This window comes from Pocillopora verrucosa, chromosome 8 (genome assembly GCF_036669915.1).
Source record: "Pocillopora verrucosa isolate sample1 chromosome 8, ASM3666991v2, whole genome shotgun sequence".
NCBI classification, from domain to species: Eukaryota; Metazoa; Cnidaria; class Anthozoa; order Scleractinia; family Pocilloporidae; genus Pocillopora; species Pocillopora verrucosa.
The window spans coordinates 15,720,191-15,738,852 of record NC_089319.1 but is presented as its reverse complement, the minus strand read 5'-3'; the positions used below and the strand labels follow the sequence as shown (position 1 = coordinate 15,738,852).

Here is an 18,662-nt window from a genome sequence, read left to right as displayed (position 1 = left end):
ACCACCTTAGTTCCTTAACTCTTTTTAGACTTCTTTTTGTGTTGTAACTAAAATCGTGAAAGACCTCTTTGCGTTGTACGAAAATCCCTGTGTCGCGCTAAACCGTTCCATATTGTGGTAAGCAAGACAGTAAACCACCTTGCCTCACGATAAACCATATGCAGCCGGTTGTCTTAAATGAATAAATCTAAATGATTGACAATAGTTGAAAGTAAACATTTTGACAACTGGAATAGTAGTTCATGACCTTGTGTCTTGTAACGTACCGCAATTATTCGATTTAGCGCCCGGGGTCGCGCTTCTTCGAAACATGGCGCTTATTTCTCTTTTCAGAAACAGCAGAATGTGCGAGACAAAGCGTTGATATTCCTTCAAAAAGGATCAAGGAGACTGGAAAAAGGACTTGTCCTTGGATTCTTCCTTTTTGGAACGAACAGCCGGGCAATCGTCACAAAATTTTATGAGGAGGTCATTTAGTTGCGAGACTGAGACGAATTCCACCGTTTATCTAATGAGGCTTTAGTAAGCAGTTAACGGAAGGTGAACCGCGGTTGATCTCAATGTACATGTATTCTAACAGCGCTATCACGGAAAAAGAATAGTGCACTTATTTCGAAACAAAAACACAAATTCGAGGGGGGTGGGGTGGGGGTCATTATCAGAGAGAGAACAAAGGCGCTAAATCGAATCATTTTGGAGAGTAACGTTTTTGCAATGGAACAATTCGGGTATTCCGTTCGAGTTCAAAACGTTCATTCTTCCTTCCTGTTTTGTTTATAAATAATGACTGTTGTGTACCGTAAGCCATTTAAATCTCAAACGCGTTTCTTGAAATCTTAGCGACATCAAGACACCTGAAAAAATAGGTACCCAATGGGTACTTGTGTCTGCTGCAGTGGAATGGAATCTGCTGTAGGCGCCTATTTTTTTGAATACTGTTAAACTGGCTAGAAACATCTCCCGAAAGGCAGTGCTATGGAATGCTCAAGGCATCACAAAGATGGGGAACTGAAGTGGTGAATGTCCAATGCTCCAGTTGGAGGTAAGGGATCATCAATATCAATCATCAATATCATGATTGTGATTACATCTTCATCACTGTTTAAATAACTTTTATTGTGTTATGGTACTGCAAAGAATCTAACATTAAAGTGAACGTTTCTTTTATTTTGTAGCAGAATATTTAAATCAAAGAATTGAAATACAACAGCCAATAGTTTTTAACAAAATTGAATAGTATCTGAAGTCTTTGTAACACAAGACAACTGTAATGCAAACGCAGTAGCAGTTTTGCAAAGCAAGAAAAAGTCTCTGGTTGTAATAATTCCTAGGAAATCATTATGTTTTTCATTTAATGGTAATATGCAATCAATTTGGAACAAAACATAGGTAAAACAAAGTTAGTATATTTACATTGTTGTGTTCAAGTAACTAATAGGTGAATATACTTTTAAAAGTATTTTGAAGTGTTTGTCTTTTAATTGAAATGAAATGTATCAGAAATGTAACGCAACAGAAATATTATCCCAAAAAAAGCAGCAAGTGTACTTGTAAATAATGTTTATCAGTCAGAGAAACAATCATTTCACTTAAAACCAGTGTCTACAAAATGTTTGTTGCAAACTGTAACAAAACAGGTATTATTAACGTTTGGTATTCAGTAGTAATTTCCACTGATGTGTGACAGGAAATTGTTCATTTTATTCAGATTTGCACTGACTCCACTATTTTTGTTTGTTGTTGAATGTTATGCTGGTTATAGTTGGTAACTCTAGAAGAAAGGCAGTTATGGTTTCTTCAGTGATCGGAAGAGTGCTCTTTCCTTGTGACGCTAGCATATCATGCAGAATGTCGTTGAACAGGGTCACTGTGATCTTCGATTCTTTAATTTGTACCAGTAGTTGTCCATAACATTGTTGAATGGTGGACTTCATATTCTGCTTGAGCCCACAAGTTGAACAGGTTAGTATGGGAGACGTCTCTATTACCAGCTTTTTGTTACAGTTGCAGCAGGCTTGATATGCAGTGACACTTCGCACTCCAAGTATTTCTGCTGCTGCTGTTGTATTGGTAAAGTTCTGAGGTAGCTCAGCAGGATTAATGAGATCCACAGAATTGTTCCCAAAGTGTCACCTTAATGGCTCCATGTGGGTCCACAAGATAGGCAAACAACTTTTTTTTTTCACCATCCTCTGTCTTCACTTTTTTTGTTGATTACATCTGAAAAAGTTTGGCTTTGATGGTGATACTTTGATTTGTGTTTGCAGCTGAAATTGATTGGATATTGTTGGCACTTGGCAACTCAATTCTTGAAAAAGGTATTTCTTTTGTAGGCTCTAACAGTACATTGTTATTCATCAGTACTGTGGTTGCATCTCCTGCTCTTTCAATTCTAAAATTTCGAAGTTTTATTGGAGATTTCTTTTTGCTCATTTGATCAAAGTGTTCCTGTTTACTTCCGGAGAAGCAGACTCCTCTTACTAAGCCATCGGTGGTTTGTATGGACATGTCAAAGTAAGATGTCTTGCTACTTTTTTTAGTTGGAGACACATTGTGTAAGAAACCAACAATCTCTTCTTTTTGTTCTTCCATTGCCTGCAAGTGAAAAAGAACCTTTTGAGTTTGTTTCATAGCAATATAATGTATTTCAAAATTTCTAATAACATAGGGAGCACTGCATCAAAAGACGACGACGACTACGACAACTACTACAAATTTAACTATAACAACAAAATGCCAAAAAAAAAAACTTACCTAGGTGAATTATAATTTTTTATTTGTTTACTTATTCATTATAAATCAATCAACAACAGCAGCCTCTACAGACAGGAAGGAATAACACTAAATGAAGGTTGGGGAGTGCAGTATACTGCAAACTGTTTATTAGATGATACTAATACTGAAAATCAAAGTGAACAATTACAAGAAATAGAAAAGAGCAGTGGTTCCAATAAGCAAGATGGAAATGACAGTAATGATAATGATGATCAGTGGACTGAAGATGAAGCAGAAACACCTGCTGGTGTTACTGACACCATGTTGACCAACACACATTATTTTGAAGACAGTCTGCCTCAACGTATTTTAAATGTTGCACCAGGAGAGGGAAACAAACCCTTAAGTATATTCAGAGATCAATATTCTGAAGAGTTAGCATATCCTGGTATATTCCTTGGTCAAAGTCGACCAGAAAATAAAGATAGACTAGCTAATGTTCATTATAGCGACATTTGTAAATCTGAACTAAGACGATCAGATAGGAGAGCTGCTATGTGTGTTGAAAATATATTCTTCAAAACAAAAAAGCTTCAAATGAAAATTCTCTTAAGAAAATCACAAGTTGCACTTAGGAAGTGCAAAGGAAATAGCAAATCTTCAAATGCTGGACAGTTGAAATGTGGAGGAGCAATTGAGCGCTTGATTCATCTTGATGAAGGATTCCAATTTTTGAAAGCATTGATACCTTACAACTGTATGCAAAGATCTGTTCATAGCGATGCTTAGATAGTAATTATCATGAAGAATACTAGTTCTAGGTTTCTCTCCTCTGTATAAAATCGACACAGCTTTCGCACATGTTTGTCTCGTGATAGATGTTTTCACGTGTGTAGTGAAATACATGTATCTTCTGCCAAATCCATTTCGTAAACAGGGCATATTATATCCCGCATTGGGCTTTGTAATCCCCAAGTGAGACTTAATAATTCCCTTAACGGGCTTTTCATTCCCCAAATGGGGCTCAATTGTTCCCCGAAGGGACTTTGCATTCCCCAAATGGGGCTCATAAAGCTTATTTTGCGTCCTGAGCACTTGCAAAATGGCCGGGCGGTGATCGTGTTGGCGCCGAGAAAGCTTCATTCGATTTACAAATTCAAAGCATCTTTCAAAACCTTTCACTCGGCCGGAATGACACCCAGTGCGAATGCTGTGGCAAAATGAGAAAACACCTTTTAAGAAATCCATTACAAATATGAAAAGCGAAAAGATCACTCACCTTGCAAGCAATAATACACCCTGGCTTGACGAACGAAATCAGGACGATACGACGCAACTCCAACGTTTTTCGAAAGCACCTGGTTTGACGGATTTGACTTTGTCCTTTTCTCAGATTTGATTGGTTCCGAGTCTTCCCGGAAATCGGTAGCTCGCCACGACCTCTTTCGTTTGTCCTTTCCTCGTATCCGATTGGATAGATTATTCCCCTGAGGAACGAAGTTTGCACCCGAAAGTATTACAGGCCGAAAGTATTACAGGCCGAAAGTATTACCCCTCCGTGCATACTTCATGTATCGTGTCACCAAATGGAATCCGCAGTGAAACGTCAAGAGTAAATCCGAGATCTTGTCGTATATGAAGTAGCTGGTCGCGCGTTTTACAGCTTATCTAAGTGTCTGCATGCATTATAAATGCAGCAGACACAAAAAGGGGAAGAAAAAAAAAAGTCGTTTGTTACAGGGACCTCCTGATTGACTTACTTACAATCGTTAGCGATCGTATCATCTGTACTGAGACACTTTCCTCAAGGAAACATAGGTAGGAATATATATTATTAATATTCACAAATAGGATATCTTTTGGTTTTTTTAACCATATTCTCAAGTTTTTGATAAAAATTAAAATTTATGTCTGGGTAAGAGCAACCTTATGAGGCTGAAGTTTCATCACACAGAATTCAAATTAGTAAAACTAAATAAGACAGAGTTGAATTGTTCGTTTTTGAACCAGATTAGCACTAAGTTCAAAATTATAGGAAAACACCTATGAAAGCTAATACTATTGTAAGAGTACATTTTGTTCACAAGAAAAATTATGATCATTTCCACACACTCCAGAGTACATTCTTATAATAACTGAAGTAAAAAGATAAAAAAACTTGATATAATAAATGTAATTTTGCTTTACCCGTCCTGTATTGCAGTTAGAAAATTACATTACATTATTTGGGTACAAAAGAGTATTGACAACACAGAAACTATTGAAAAATTCTATATACTAATTTTTCTTTGTTTTAACCTATTTTTGATTGTTTTCAGTTGCATTTAGCTGGGAAAACATGTTAGTGAGTTTTTATTTTTCTCCAAGACAAACTTTTACCTTGTTTTAGTTTTACTATGGCACGTAAAGATTATTAACAAGAGTTATAACATAGCTAGTAAATTTGTCTAATCAAATTCAATTGTGCGAGCGTGCTTCATATTCCTATTGTGCGCGCTCATGATGTCAGCAAACAAATCCCTTGTGAAAAAAATTTTCCATTGGGTTGAAAATGTTATAAAACAATTGGTTCATACATCAGCTGTGCGTTCATCAAGATATGAAGCACTTGGGAAGTTTGGAGAGCACTCAGGAAGCTAGAGTTGCTCTCGGCTATGCCTTGAGCAACTCTTACGCATCTTTCATACTCTCCAAACTTCCCGCGTGCTTCATATCTCGATGAACGCACGCTGACATATGAACCAATTGTTAATTCAAATTGAGTCTAGCTAAAATGATCCTGTAAGTAATATTATGTTACTGAAAAGTATTACAGTATGATTTATAATGATAGTAATAATGATCAGAAAAAAACTTAAACACTGAGAAAAGGAAGCAATAACTGAGTGTTAGAACACAAAAAACAAATTACAGTCTGCTGTATCACTGACTTTTAAAGCTGTAATATTATTCATCTTCCTAACTATTGCAATCTAAATGGTTAGTTTTGTCAGGGGAAAATTAGCCTCTATTAGAATTTAACAATTTAATAAATTTGTTATTTCATACTAGATAAAGCTAAACCTCAAAGTCTTGCAAAATCAGCATCATACTCATCAGCTTTCTTTCCCTGATTTTTGCAAGTCAAACCAAGCCCCAAAGATTTACGACAGCTCTGTGGTGTACTACAAACCCTACTGTTTCCAAACCTCTCAGGGGACAATAAAAATCCATAATCCACTGTCCCTTCCTGGAATGGTGAGAAGAATCCACTGTCTGAAGAAAATTGCAAGGATGTAAAGCCTGTGTGACCACTGTTGTTATAACCAAGAGGTGAAACTAGCAAGGAGGTCAGGAAGCTCTGGTTTTCAAGGTTTTTCGTAGGTGTGATCAGTGGTTTTAAAGGTGATATACAATTGAATTCACTGTTATTGTGTTTGCTAAAGATGTGTCCTGGTGATGACATTTCATTAGCTTGTGAATTGATGGCAGCCAAGGTGAGCTGGGGGCAGGGCCGAAGTGGTGAGCGCTTGGGTTGTTTCAAATCTTGCTTTCTTTGCACACATGAAGATGTTTGATTCTTACTGTAAGGTTTGCTTTTACGTTGGTCTGTTTTAGTCTTCTTGATGTGTAGGGCTAAAATTTCATTTTTCTCAGTTTTAATATCAACTATATTAGGGCTCTCACAGGTCTCCCTACTGATGATTGGTGCACTATTTATAAACCTTTCAGAAGAATTTTCATTTTCCCTCTTTTCAATCTTACATAGGGCTTGTTCCACTGTCATAGTTGCGGAATTGTTTTCACAGTTTTCTTGTGATATCTGAGTCACTGATGTTGAACATCCTGATCCTATCTCCTCCTCTGTAATGGCTATTTCTGAGAGGATTGTTTCACTATCTTGTCCAAGTTCTTCAGATTCAGGAACTAGCTGGGCAAACCCAGGGTTTACAGTACTTTGAGTTTCTGTTGTCATGGGCACGAGAGTAGGACTTACTCCAACTGCTGTGGTACTTCCTGTAGCAGCTTGAGAAGCAATTTTGCTAAACATATTCATGTAAAGCTGGGTTGGTAAAATCACTACTGGAATACTACCAGGTAATCCATTAACACTTCCATCTGTTAAAATTTGAACACCACCCTTGTTCAATAAAGTGCTAGCAACGAGTTGATCCTCTGATGGTTTGGGCAGTATTGGTCGCAGTCCCCTTGTGTTTGATTGCTCTAAGGTCATATCTTGGTTGATAAGTGGCTGCTGATGCTTCATGACTTCTTTCATGATGTTCTCTTTCCCTTCTGGTGATATGGACCAGTAACTTCCTTTTCCAGGAAGATTAGATGGCCTTTGGGCCTTGAGGAAATAGCTGTGAAGTGACAAGTTATGACGGATGGAATTCTGCAAGAACAAAATTTCACAGGGATTATGAACATGTATCAGTTTTACTGGGAATTGTCCATCAAAACTAGCACATGGTGGGAACCCTTCTAGGGCAGAACAGATGGCTATTGCATGGAGATTTCAGTAGTCAAATGCTCCTGTTTGTTGTGTTGTTGCAAGACTGGGATTGAATATTCTTATGGAGAATTAGAAAGCATCAAAAGCACTGTTGTACTTGATTGTCCTGCCAAGTATACACGTTAAACAAAGGCTTACAAACATTATCATCCATTCATGATAAGCAATAAATTTGCATCAATTTATCAAACAACAGAACTGTTATTACCTTCCATGCTTTTTTGCAGTTTTTGTAATAAGGGAAATTGTCCTCTATCCATTTGTATATGTCCTGCAGTGTCATGCGCTTTTCTGAGGTGCTGTTAATAGCCAGTAATATGAGGGTAGCGTAAGAGAATGGAGGCTTTGGGTAAGGATTCATACATGTTGGCTCCCCAGTGCCGTTCTTCTGTTCTGTTTCCAACAGTGGATTGGATTCCAGTTTACAAAGCCACTGTATGTTTGTCAGGCTGTCATCAAGAGAAGAGGTGGTATCTGTAAAATCAAATAGATCATTTCAATCAAAATGCAATTTTCACTGGTTTAAAAAGCTAAATTAAAGATTGATTTTTAATTTGTTTTTGGCCGATGCCACCTAAGATCGTATGTTGACGTATTATTCTGTCCGGATAAAAGTATTCTTTTTTCTGTAATAAACTGACTTACTAATGCACAACAAGAGTAAAGAGCCTTTGTTTGTTACATTGAAAGAGTTATTCGAGAAATACTAACAATGAATAGTAACGTGATATTCATTAAACAGAAATTCGAATAACAAAGTCCGAGTAGAGTATTTGAATTACATGCATTCACTATTAGACAACACAGTAAAAAAACCTCATAAAGAAGGTAAAATACAAGAGATCTCGAGCCATTTCTCATGCAAAAAGTCAGGGGAGCAGAAATGTTCATGCATTGGGTAACGGTGTAAACGGGCTACTTAACAAAACAGAGAGCAATTTGAGTTTCAGAAGAAAAAAACGCTAAATAGGAGCAAATGTTGCCGTTATCCAAAAATATAGAAATAATTACAATGCTTTCTAATGCCAAGCTCTAACTTTGCAATCGGACTAGCTTGTCGATATCGCCATGCATGCTACTGTAAATAAATAGTGAAGATTTCGTGTGAAAGTACATTCTGCGATCGGAGTAAGTTTCAGACAAAATAGTGGAAATATAATAATTTGGGATAAGAAATAGGTAACTTACGTTCTCTTGAAGACATTATTCAACCGTAGATCTCAGTGCATCTGCCGCAGATCGCAAGAGAACCACTGATTTTCAAAAGGGGGTTCGAACCAACGTGCTCTTGATCGTGAATGCTGAACAGTTTGAAAAACTTGTTTTCCGTTGATCTCCAGCCAATCACAGTTGGGTATACCAGCCTCTTTCACATGCAGCATGATACTATCCCAACATTCCGTGCTGTAAGTGAAAACAGAAAACAAATGTCGAACAGAGCGTGATGTTGAGTTCTATGTTTCTTGTGTGATAAGTCTTGGAATTATCATTTCTGAAGATCCTTTAAGGTTTTGTCGATGTCACAAGAAAAGAAAGCTATTTTATTATTTATCCTCCCTGTAGTATGCATCCTTTCACACGAATTTGCAGGTAAGAGATCTGCGTGATTTTGTACTTGTGGAGTTTCGACACGCAAACTTTAATTTATTAAGAAAATGTTCCCTGTCAAGCCTAACTACTATGCCACACTACCTTGTTTCACTTTTATGGTCAGATTTTTATTCATGAAGTACCTAATTAGGGCTTGTATACAGAACGTTTTGTCTTCTCACCGAAAATTACGTACAGAATGTCGTCGAGATTGAAACTTAAGAAAATGATGACATAAGAAGATAACATAAGATAACATAATTTCAATTTACTTTAGTAGACAGCTTTATCTGCATTTGTATAAAAAGGGGTAGAATCAACGGATCTGATGTAACAAACAATAGGCATTTGTGGAGTCTTAATTATTTGTTCACCGAATCAAACAGCTTTCTATTCGGTTTGTTTCTATTTATGGAATTGTATGTGTGGTTGTCATCTGATGTGTGTGCTTATCATCTGATTTAATAAACTGTTTCATTATGATTCTAGTCAGAACTTCGTTTAATTCTGTGTTCTTTTGAGCAGTTTCCCATAAGTTTACAATTTTATAGCTGCAAAATGTAAATCTCATTTAGAGGAATGTGTGACAAACCAAATGTCACTAAAATAACTTCAAATAGGTTAAATGTTGTAGGGATCCTTAAGGGGTTGCACATCTTGAATAATGCCTAAGACTTTGACATTGCAATTTGGAGCACTGAGGTCAATCAGTTTGTGACTCATGGCTTCCAACATACCTCACTCACCAGCAATGGAAGAAACTCAAGAACCTCCAGAAGCAATTGTGGGTTGTGTTGAGTTTTTTTTATGAAGAGGGGAAAGACAAGGAGAATTTAATGTGGTTTTTGCAGTTTTGCGGTTTTAGATGATTTTCCTACAGTTTTGCGGTTTCTAATAGACCCCAATATTCCCCCCTTTGTCGACTCTGGAGATTTAATCACATTGTCTTTTAGTCAGTGTTCTGATTACATGATGTATACAAGATTGTATGCAAATACTTTTACAGGTCATGCTCTATTAACAATTCACAGTTTACATAGAAAAGAGAAACTAAGAATCATGACTTTTGTTAGTCCCCGCAGGCAATACTGCGTTTCATCTTCAACCAAACAGAGGAGAAAGATTGCTACTTAAACCACATGTAACATGGGACATGGAACTCCAACATAATAAAGTTGAGAGATCCTGGAGATATGCAATTATCCAAGTACATGCGCAGCAAAACAATGTGACATTGTCTCTCAATCCTGGTTTTAAATATGATGAAACAGATACAGGACAAGGTGTTGCAGTTCTGTATCTAATAAAAAGTTTATTTGAAGATTGTCACTTTTATTTGAAGTCAGAGAGTAATGATGACTCCTTTAATGTTGACATCATCTCAGTTCCATATGTCTATGGAGGTGAGTTGTTTTTATGTAGTGCTGTTTAGATTGCAGGGATAACATTGTAGTAAAGCTTTATTTTATTGTATTAATTTTTTTAATGAAACAACACAGCAACTGGATAATTAAATCAGGAATGTATCCCAGTACAGAAGCGAACCCCCTAATTAGGGTTTTGTTAACCCATTCACTCCAATAAGTAATCAAGCATGAATTTATCCTCACAATGTACTTACATTTTCAAGTAGGAAGGTGATGTGAAGTGAAAAAAAATGAACATGAACTGGGGGATATTGTTTGAATGATCACCAAATTTTTAGGTCTAAAAATATAGGTGATGAATGACAAACAGTTTGGAGAATCACTCTGGTATTCAGATCTTGAAGGTGAAAGGTATAGAAAATGTGGTTGCAGGAGGATAGCAATATCCTATACATCAAAGCAAATGAATGAAAAACACTGGAAAAAATAATTAAACAGATTTAGGTTATTGACAGCTTGCCAAGTTATCCCCTCTCATTCCTTTGAAGGTAGATCTTTTTAAACGGCAGTATGATTTCTTTAACTGTACTATGTATTCAAAATTCCATTCATGGTACTTTTCTTTTAACTGTAACATTAAACATGGCCTTGATCATTACCTCACAGCGATATTAGCGCTGTTTCAGGATCCTTATAGATGCTCTGACTGGATTTGAAGCTGTTACAACTACAGACCTCTCCAGTCCCCCTCCTCTTAAAACCATTACAAATAAGCTGTAGTCTAAGACGATATGAGGGCTTCACTATCAAGTCACAAATTCAAGATGTCAGCTTGGCAGTGGAAAAAGATGTTTCTTATAGCTACAAGTAGTTTGTGATGCTCTCTCTTTAATGAGAAAAAACATTGAAACAAATGGAATCTATTTTATCAATAGCATCATGATGAAATTTCAGCTAAGGTATCTTTTTCTGGAGCCTTGTTTCCATTTAAGTAGAGAATCTGCACACTTTATTTACATTTTTAGAAGTATACCATGATTTTGTTTTTATTGTTGATATTAACAAAAGATCTTTTGCTATATGTATGTCTTATCTTAATTCCAGCTCCATTCCCTGGTGGTTGCTGCCTCACTTGTAACATGGAATTTGATCCAAATCTGGTCATATCCTATGATAGAGTGGAAACTAATGTAACCTTTGCATATGCTAATGTGTACTATAAAAGGTAGGTTAGATTACTTATAAGAGCATACATTTGGCAATACATGGTGTAGAGACCTGACATGGCTTTTTATTTGTATACCCTCAAGTAATATTTTTGGTGGGTTTAGGAAGAATCACTGGTTACTTTCAACTGATAACAAGATATCAAATCTGTAATGGAACAAAGGGATTTTTTTTTCTTTTCATCTTTGGTCAGTCACATTATTTCACTACCCTGCAACTTTGTACAATATATGTGACTAACATTGTGACTAATACCTCTTAAGTTTGAGTCAGATCAATAGACACTCTGAATTGATGAATTATTTCTTTCTTTTTTCCCTGTGTTTCTTTTTCCACAGGTCTGAGAATTCTAGTTCTGTACCATGTGATGGGAATAAAATTCATCCAGAGAAGTCACCAGAACATTATCGTCTGGAGTATGATATCTATCTTATGTTTCTTGAAGAAGGGGATACATCAGAGGACACTTTCTTTAAGGGATTGCAAAAAATGGCTTATCCAGCTGTTATCAAAACCAATGGAAAAAAGGTCAGATTCTTTTATTTATAATTTATGTAAAATATATTGACTTCAAAGTTTCCAGCTGGCTCATTGCAAACTAGATGAAATTGGTACAATGTTCATTTACCAATGTTTGCCGCCTTTACTTTTCTGCACAGAATTTGAGTTTGAATTGTATGACTGTGTAGTATCACCTTTTTGCAGCTTGAATAGTATTGTTTATCAGCAAGTTGCATACATCTAGAAGTCTTTCAAATAAAGGTGACTGTAAAAAAACTGTTTTACAAAAGGATTTGGTATTCTTGACCTCTGGTGACTAACCAATTATATTCAAACTCCTCATTTGAAAGCTGATTTTCATCAGAACTAAGCCATGCACTCACCTCATAATTCCAGCCATACTGTTAGCTCTAAACCAATGAGAAGTGTAGTCATTTCCTTATTTACAACTTCTTCAAAGGAGCAAAAGCATCACTAGGACCAAATGTTTAAGGCCAAAGAAGCAATCAGTAAAAACATCAGGTGTGAAATATTGTTGTTACCTCCCTTGCAGATGGCCTCTCTGAAAGCACCAACACTTCCTGTGGCAAAATTTGATACTCACCAAGTTGGCCAAGGTGTTGTGTACAATGTTATAGTGTATGATCCAGTTACCAACATGGAGGCTGCATACTCACCAGCAGTAATCTATGCTCCTAATTATCTCAGGCGTAAGTCACAACTAAAGGAGAATCATGCTACAGGAACTAATAATACTTAACCCTTCAACTCCCAAGATCTGATTGTAAATTCTCCCCTTTGGCTGCTACACATTTTCTTGTAAATTAGTTATGAGAACTTGGTGCTAGATCAAGATAGCAGCTTCTACCTGATAAGTTTGAATATTCTCATTACCTGTTTGCTGAAGAATGTATGGATATTGTAGGGAGAAGTTTTACGTTAATCACCTCTGGGAGTTGAAGGGTTAATATCTCCACTATGAAAAGTACACTTTTGAGATTGGAAAGAGTACTCCAACCATTTAAAATTTATCTTCAAATGAGCTCAAGACTTGTGTATGGACACCATTATTTTCAAAACAAAAAATAGTGCTGTAGCTGTATATATAAGGCTGTTTTGGTTGGTTACTCTGGACTCTCAAATCTTAGTCATTGTCACTATTTCATACATATTTTTCTAAATGTGAGATTCAAATTATATGGTTTCTGAAGCATGTACTTCTCGTTTAGTGCACATTTACAATGCATTGGTTCAGTCCTTAGTCACATCATGTTTTGACATTAAAATTTGGAAATCTTTTGTTATGGGTAGCTTTCAATACATTTGCTCAACATCAGGTCTTCACAGGTTCTTACCCTCAACACTGGAACCGGCAGAGGTTCAAATCTTTACAAGGAACTTAGATTTTCTTCGTGATTATGATTTGTCTTCATAAAATCGTTACTGATGTCTTTTTATTCCTAAAATATCAGAGTTAAATACATAAAACTACATTTATGTTAAAAAAGGGTGAAAAGTAGTGTGTTGACTGTTTGTTTTACAGTTGGTGTTGTTGATGCTGTATTTGCTGTCACAGGAAGTTTGATTGGGTTAATCTTTTGTTTCTTTGGGTTTCGGCTCTTCAAATTCAGTGAGTAACAATAATGTTTCTTGTGTATCAAATAACTCTGCTTTTGGTGAAAATTTTTATGCACCATTCTCACTAAAGCTAAGACACTATTTTAAGCTGTTTTTTAGACAAAGTTTTCTCAAAGAAATGGCTGAAACTGATATTGATCTGCTTAAAATTAAGCACTATAAAAATACAAGTTAGTGATTACTTGGATTCCATGTAAAGTTTAGTTTTTTTGTATGTTTTTGTGGCAGATTTCCATTCAGTGCAACTCACTTTATTGAAATTTTTTGTTGGTGTGAATGGGGAATTAGTCTGACTAATTGCTCCATTATCAGTGTCATTTGACAAATTATAATTGTGAGATATTTCCAATTATAATATGTTTTGTTTTTGTGCTATCCAGGAACTAAAGTGAAAAAAATGAAACAGCTTGAAAGAAGAAAAATAGTAGAAAGGGTTTACATTTGTGTCCCTCAAGTAATAGACTGAAAACTTACTGTACACCTCATCTCAATTGCAAGGCTCCTTCCTTCCCATATTATTTTATATGGGACTTAGCCCCCAAAGATAGCTAGGTTTTTCTATCCTTGGGTGCTTTTCATTCAAACAGTTATTCCTTAACTACAATTGTAATAATAATTACATTAACTTATTGGAAGAGTGGGAAGGACAAATGGCTAAATGTTTGGCTCAAGGTCATGACTAAGAGTCAAATATCTTCCATTAGGCAACTGACCTAACTCTGGCAGTGAGCATTTTATCATGATATGACAACAGCCCTTTTTCTTTCCTCCTTGCTTCTCACATTTTGCTTCCTGCAGGACTGTTCACAGAGCCATTTGGCTTTTTTACAGCCCTGTTTGCATGGTAGTGTACAGCCCTCATTTAGGTATTTTTCATAACTGTTTTGAAGCACACATTGGAATTCCAACCATTCTTACCACTAACAAAAATCAAAAGTTCCTATTCACCAGCATCTCATTTTTTTTTTTCAGCCTTATTTTTTGGAGGACTTGCAAATTTTTCCATCATATTCTTCATCATCATCGATGCCAACAGTAACTTAAGTCATCTTGGTATGTAGGGTGCCCTGAGTTTAAATATTAGTCTAAGTTGACAGGAGGCTTTACCTTACCTAAAAATACCTGAATATGTTTCATCCTTACTTAACATGAGTTCTGTGTCTGTTCATAGATTTTTTTTCCTGTTTAATTAAATACTTGTGAAATGCTGACAATCACTAATTCACAGGTCATGAAACAATTCATGAGCCAAAAACATATTGTTCATAATTATTTTCCTTTTTAACATGTATCTTTTTTTTTTTTTTTCAATTAATTTATCAGGTACAATGCTGACAAGTGCTGGGTTAGGTGTAGTTTTTGGTTTGTTGTTGTTTGCTTTGTGGTGGTTTACAGAGTGGACAAGGATTTGTCTCCTGTTCAATTCATTGCTCCTTGGTTTCTTGATTGGAGCAACACTACTGTTCACACCATTTGGTGAGTAGAGAGGTTAAGTTGGTTTTTTTATGTGTTAATCTCTAGAAAGTTCAAGCACAGAGAACAAATGCTGAGTGACAGAAGCTGAGCTTTTTGTCATCTGGTCTCTATGGATTTCACACTTTTATAGTGAAAATAATTGCATTTACTGCTTTTAAAATATTCTCCTCCTGATCCAAAAGGTAGTGGAAAAGTGAGCTATTTGTACATTAGCTACTGTGTCATGCCTAAACTCAACAACGTAAACGTAATCACACATGTGCCTATACATTGGAGTATGACAATACAAATGTTCAGCAAAAATTCTTATTGACTTATTGTTTTGATTCTGAATAACTATTAAAGCCAGTCTATTTTGCAATTTCAGGGGACCTGGACTTTGTTCAAGGCAGTGACTTTGACTATGGGGCCATCATCTGTGCATGTACTCTAGTATTTCCAGTGATTTTGGTACTTTGGCCTTTTCTGGTAAGGACAGCACTCTTAGTACTGTAATGATATGGTGTTTTATGCAGCAGAAAGCTTATAGAAGGGCAGTTTGAAGTTATTTGAGAAAGGAATGTACATGTTGGGAATGGAGCACATTTTTTATTTGTATGTAAAATCTTTGTCAAGAAATTTTCTGCTCAATTATTACTGCTAAGTAAAGAAGTCTGTAATATTTGATTGTCTTCATGTGGGGTATCATCCTACTTGATGTCCATAGTTTTATGAGGCAGGTGTTAACCAATTTTGAGGTCAATCATCCATCATTGAGTTTTTTCTCTTTGTTTGAAGAACTTACACTTCAAATGTCAGCACTTTTCTAGTGGCATTTTAACCAGTCATTTTGTTCTTTTGTCATAAGTATTCCCTTTTCTTGTTGATATAGCATAACTTTTTGTGTAGAAACAACTCATCAAATAACCTTGCTCACTCTATAGTAATTGGTGTCAGAACAAGCCTACAAATATTTGTGTAATCTTAATGTTCAGTGTTACAGTGTTTACCATTAATGCCAGGGTGGAGTCATTTTTTCTGCAATTTTACACTCAAGGCTTTTAATAGAATTCCTAAACTGAAGCTGATAGATGTTGAACTTTACTCCCCAGCTCTGTGTTCTTTACACTTCCATTGTGTCTGCGTATGCTTTTATTGTAGGTAAGTATGCATATTACTTGTTTCAATGCCCTTACTATGTGTTACATATCCAGTACGAGTATCTGTGGTTAGTATGTTTTAATTACACATTCATTTAAAAATCTATCACACAAAAGCAATGATAACCTTTTCCTAAGTACCTCAGTTGGTGAATGGGATGGAGAAAGTGTTAGTGGATGTAACAAAAGTTAACAATGTGTGGAAAATGGAAATCATGGCTGAGTTAATTTATTCATTTTCCAAAACAGTGTGGTGATTATGGTGAAGTGCTTAACCCTTTAAGTTCCACTAGTAACCTAAACAGAATTTCTCCTTACATTATTAGTATGATATCAAGCAGACAAGTAATGAGAATACAGAAAGGGGATTATTAGTTGATCCAATTCCAATTTCTCCAAACTAACATAACATAAATTGTATGGTAGACAGTAAGGAGAATTACTTGTTAAATCTTGGGAGTTAAAGGGTTAAACTCCTCTTTCCTCCGGGAACATGGTATTGATGGAATTTGAATGACTCCAATCTCAAAATTCCAGATATTTAGGCTTGGGGATCTCCAGTTGGATAGTCTAAGTTTTACGATTGCTGTTTCAATTGACCATCGTGTTGTGCATAATCAACAGTTATCAATAGACAAATGATATCTTGTTACTAATTCTTTGAATGACTTGGTTTTTCTAGGTATTGATTTCTTCATCCACACAAGTATTTCCTTTATAGTGATCGATGTCATTCTTCATGCTACCAAGCCACAGTATCGGCGCGATCATATAAATGTTACGAGGCCTTTCCAGCGAAATGGTGAGTAATCTTGCCTCGCCTAAAGAACCGTTGTTTGCATAAAATGTAATGGTATACCTATTGTTGTTCTTCCTAGATTACATCTTGTCTGCAACCTGGGTCTTCCTGTCATTTCTCGGTTGCTTCGTTCAGTACGTCATGTGTAGAAACAGACAATTTCCAAAAAGTGGTTTTATTGAACAGAAGAGAATCAGAAAGTATTTTATCAGTAAAAATATGAGTGAGGAGACAACGCCAATTTTGATTAACAGTGACGGTCAAAGAACATATGGAGGGAATACTATCTGCTGATAGTCGCTGGGCTGTCTTCTACAGGGTGACTTAGTTTTTCGGTTGCTGAGAGATTAGGAGTTGAATGCGGCATTATGAGGTTTTTTAGGGGACTTGTCATTGTTCCTCGCACACCTTGATAATTAAGGTCAGATAATTTCTCGGAAAAATTGGTTAATGCCTTACAAAAACAATTGAAAACTAAGTATTTACCCAACAAAAGTAATGACATTGAATTTTCATACATTTTGAGATGACTATGGTTCCTTGTTTGGACATGTGTTTGTCACACTGCACTATCTTGCTTTCATTACCAGTTCCAAATTTAACTCTCAGTACATTGTAGCAAACTTTGAATTGATGAGAAGGAAAAGGGAAGTAGTGACTATTGTATATGTAACTTTTTCTACCCACGACGTCTTTCGTTGTGTTGAATTATCAATTTCTGTGAGGTGACACAAGTATCCTTGTTGATAAATAAGTCGTTGGTAAATAACTGTCTTATATATGGCTAACGCTTAATAAGAGAAGTATGGATTTAAATTTTATGAGAGAACGAATAATGCAAACAAAGTATTTTCATGAATAAATTCCAAATAGATTGTACGAGCCTTATATTTTCTTTGTTTATTTAAAGGAGTGTTATCTTCAAGGGTCATTTCTAACTACATACCATTTTGGCGAGGTTCATAGCAAGATCGCACGCTAGTGTTTACGCAGTGGCTTGAGGCCACAAATAAACTCTTGGCAATCAATCAGAGCGCAGTGGTCGGCGTTATCACAGTACAAGTGAAAAGTATATATCGGAAGCTTGCCTGTATTTCATAGAAGAAAGTTTTGATTTGAAGAATGATGCGAGGGCGTAAGTAAAGAACCCAACGTTGTGCTAGGGTGCTATATGATGTCGCCGCCTAAACCAGAGAAAATCGACAACATCGTTATCATTTAAATTTTTTGGAATTAAAATTAGTCTCCACCCTCACTAGTGAGGACTTTTCTTTCTCGAGCATTTGTTCTGAAAAGCTAGAGAGTCATATTAAAGCCTTTTCTTTCGAAGTGACGCTTGAAGTAAAAATTGTCAAAGTTTCTGTCAAAAACCAAGTCAAAGGCCTTAAAATCGAGACGGTTAGCGGTAGATAACTTGAATGACTATTATGACGTCAGTGAATTTATTTTAGGATGATTTCCTTGACCTTCAACCACAGGGAACGTTTTATTGAACGTTTTGAAACCATCCAAAGACATTCGAGTTTAATCTGAGATCACTTCGTCTTATATCTTATTTGACAGCTTTCCTTTAATAGAAACATTTGTCCTCTCGTGGAAGAGAAGATTGCTTTTATTAAATAAGGCAAATGGCATAATCACAGTTTCAAAAAGTAGCCAAACAATGTCTAGACAAAATTATTTCATTAACTCAAGCCTGGATGCGATAAACTTAA

The 18,662-nt window shown here is 36.0% G+C and overlaps 2 protein-coding genes across 3 annotated transcripts; one reads left to right on the top strand and one right to left on the bottom strand.

Moving 5' to 3' along the window:
• The first annotated feature begins 4,399 nt into the window (after window positions 1-4,399).
• On the top strand, window positions 4,400-17,829 carry LOC131769090 (transmembrane 7 superfamily member 3). Of its 2 annotated transcripts, none has more exons than XM_066171633.1 (12): window positions 4,400-4,533; window positions 9,874-10,203; window positions 11,272-11,392; window positions 11,733-11,922; window positions 12,449-12,605; window positions 13,439-13,525; window positions 14,506-14,586; window positions 14,857-15,009; window positions 15,377-15,477; window positions 16,101-16,149; window positions 16,831-16,950; window positions 17,027-17,829. In XM_066171633.1, the coding sequence occupies exons 2-12, from the start codon at window positions 9,954-9,956 to the stop codon at window positions 17,239-17,241; spliced, it is 1,524 nt and encodes a 507-aa protein (XP_066027730.1). In that variant the 5' UTR covers window positions 4,400-4,533; window positions 9,874-9,953; the 3' UTR covers window positions 17,242-17,829. The 2 variants fall into 2 exon arrangements, with proteins under 2 accessions (XP_066027730.1, XP_058940809.2); XM_059084826.2 differs by lacking the exon at window positions 4,400-4,533 and adding an exon at window positions 8,609-8,800.
• On the bottom strand, window positions 4,593-8,537 carry LOC131769097 (uncharacterized). The gene is made up of 3 exons (XM_059084843.2): window positions 8,399-8,537; window positions 7,419-7,684; window positions 4,593-7,090 (listed from the first exon to the last, which is right to left on the bottom strand). Exons 1-3 carry the CDS (start codon window positions 8,412-8,414, stop codon window positions 5,780-5,782), a joined length of 1,593 nt encoding a protein of 530 aa, XP_058940826.2. The 5' UTR covers window positions 8,415-8,537; the 3' UTR covers window positions 4,593-5,779.
• Window positions 17,830-18,662: the final 833 nt, after the last annotated feature.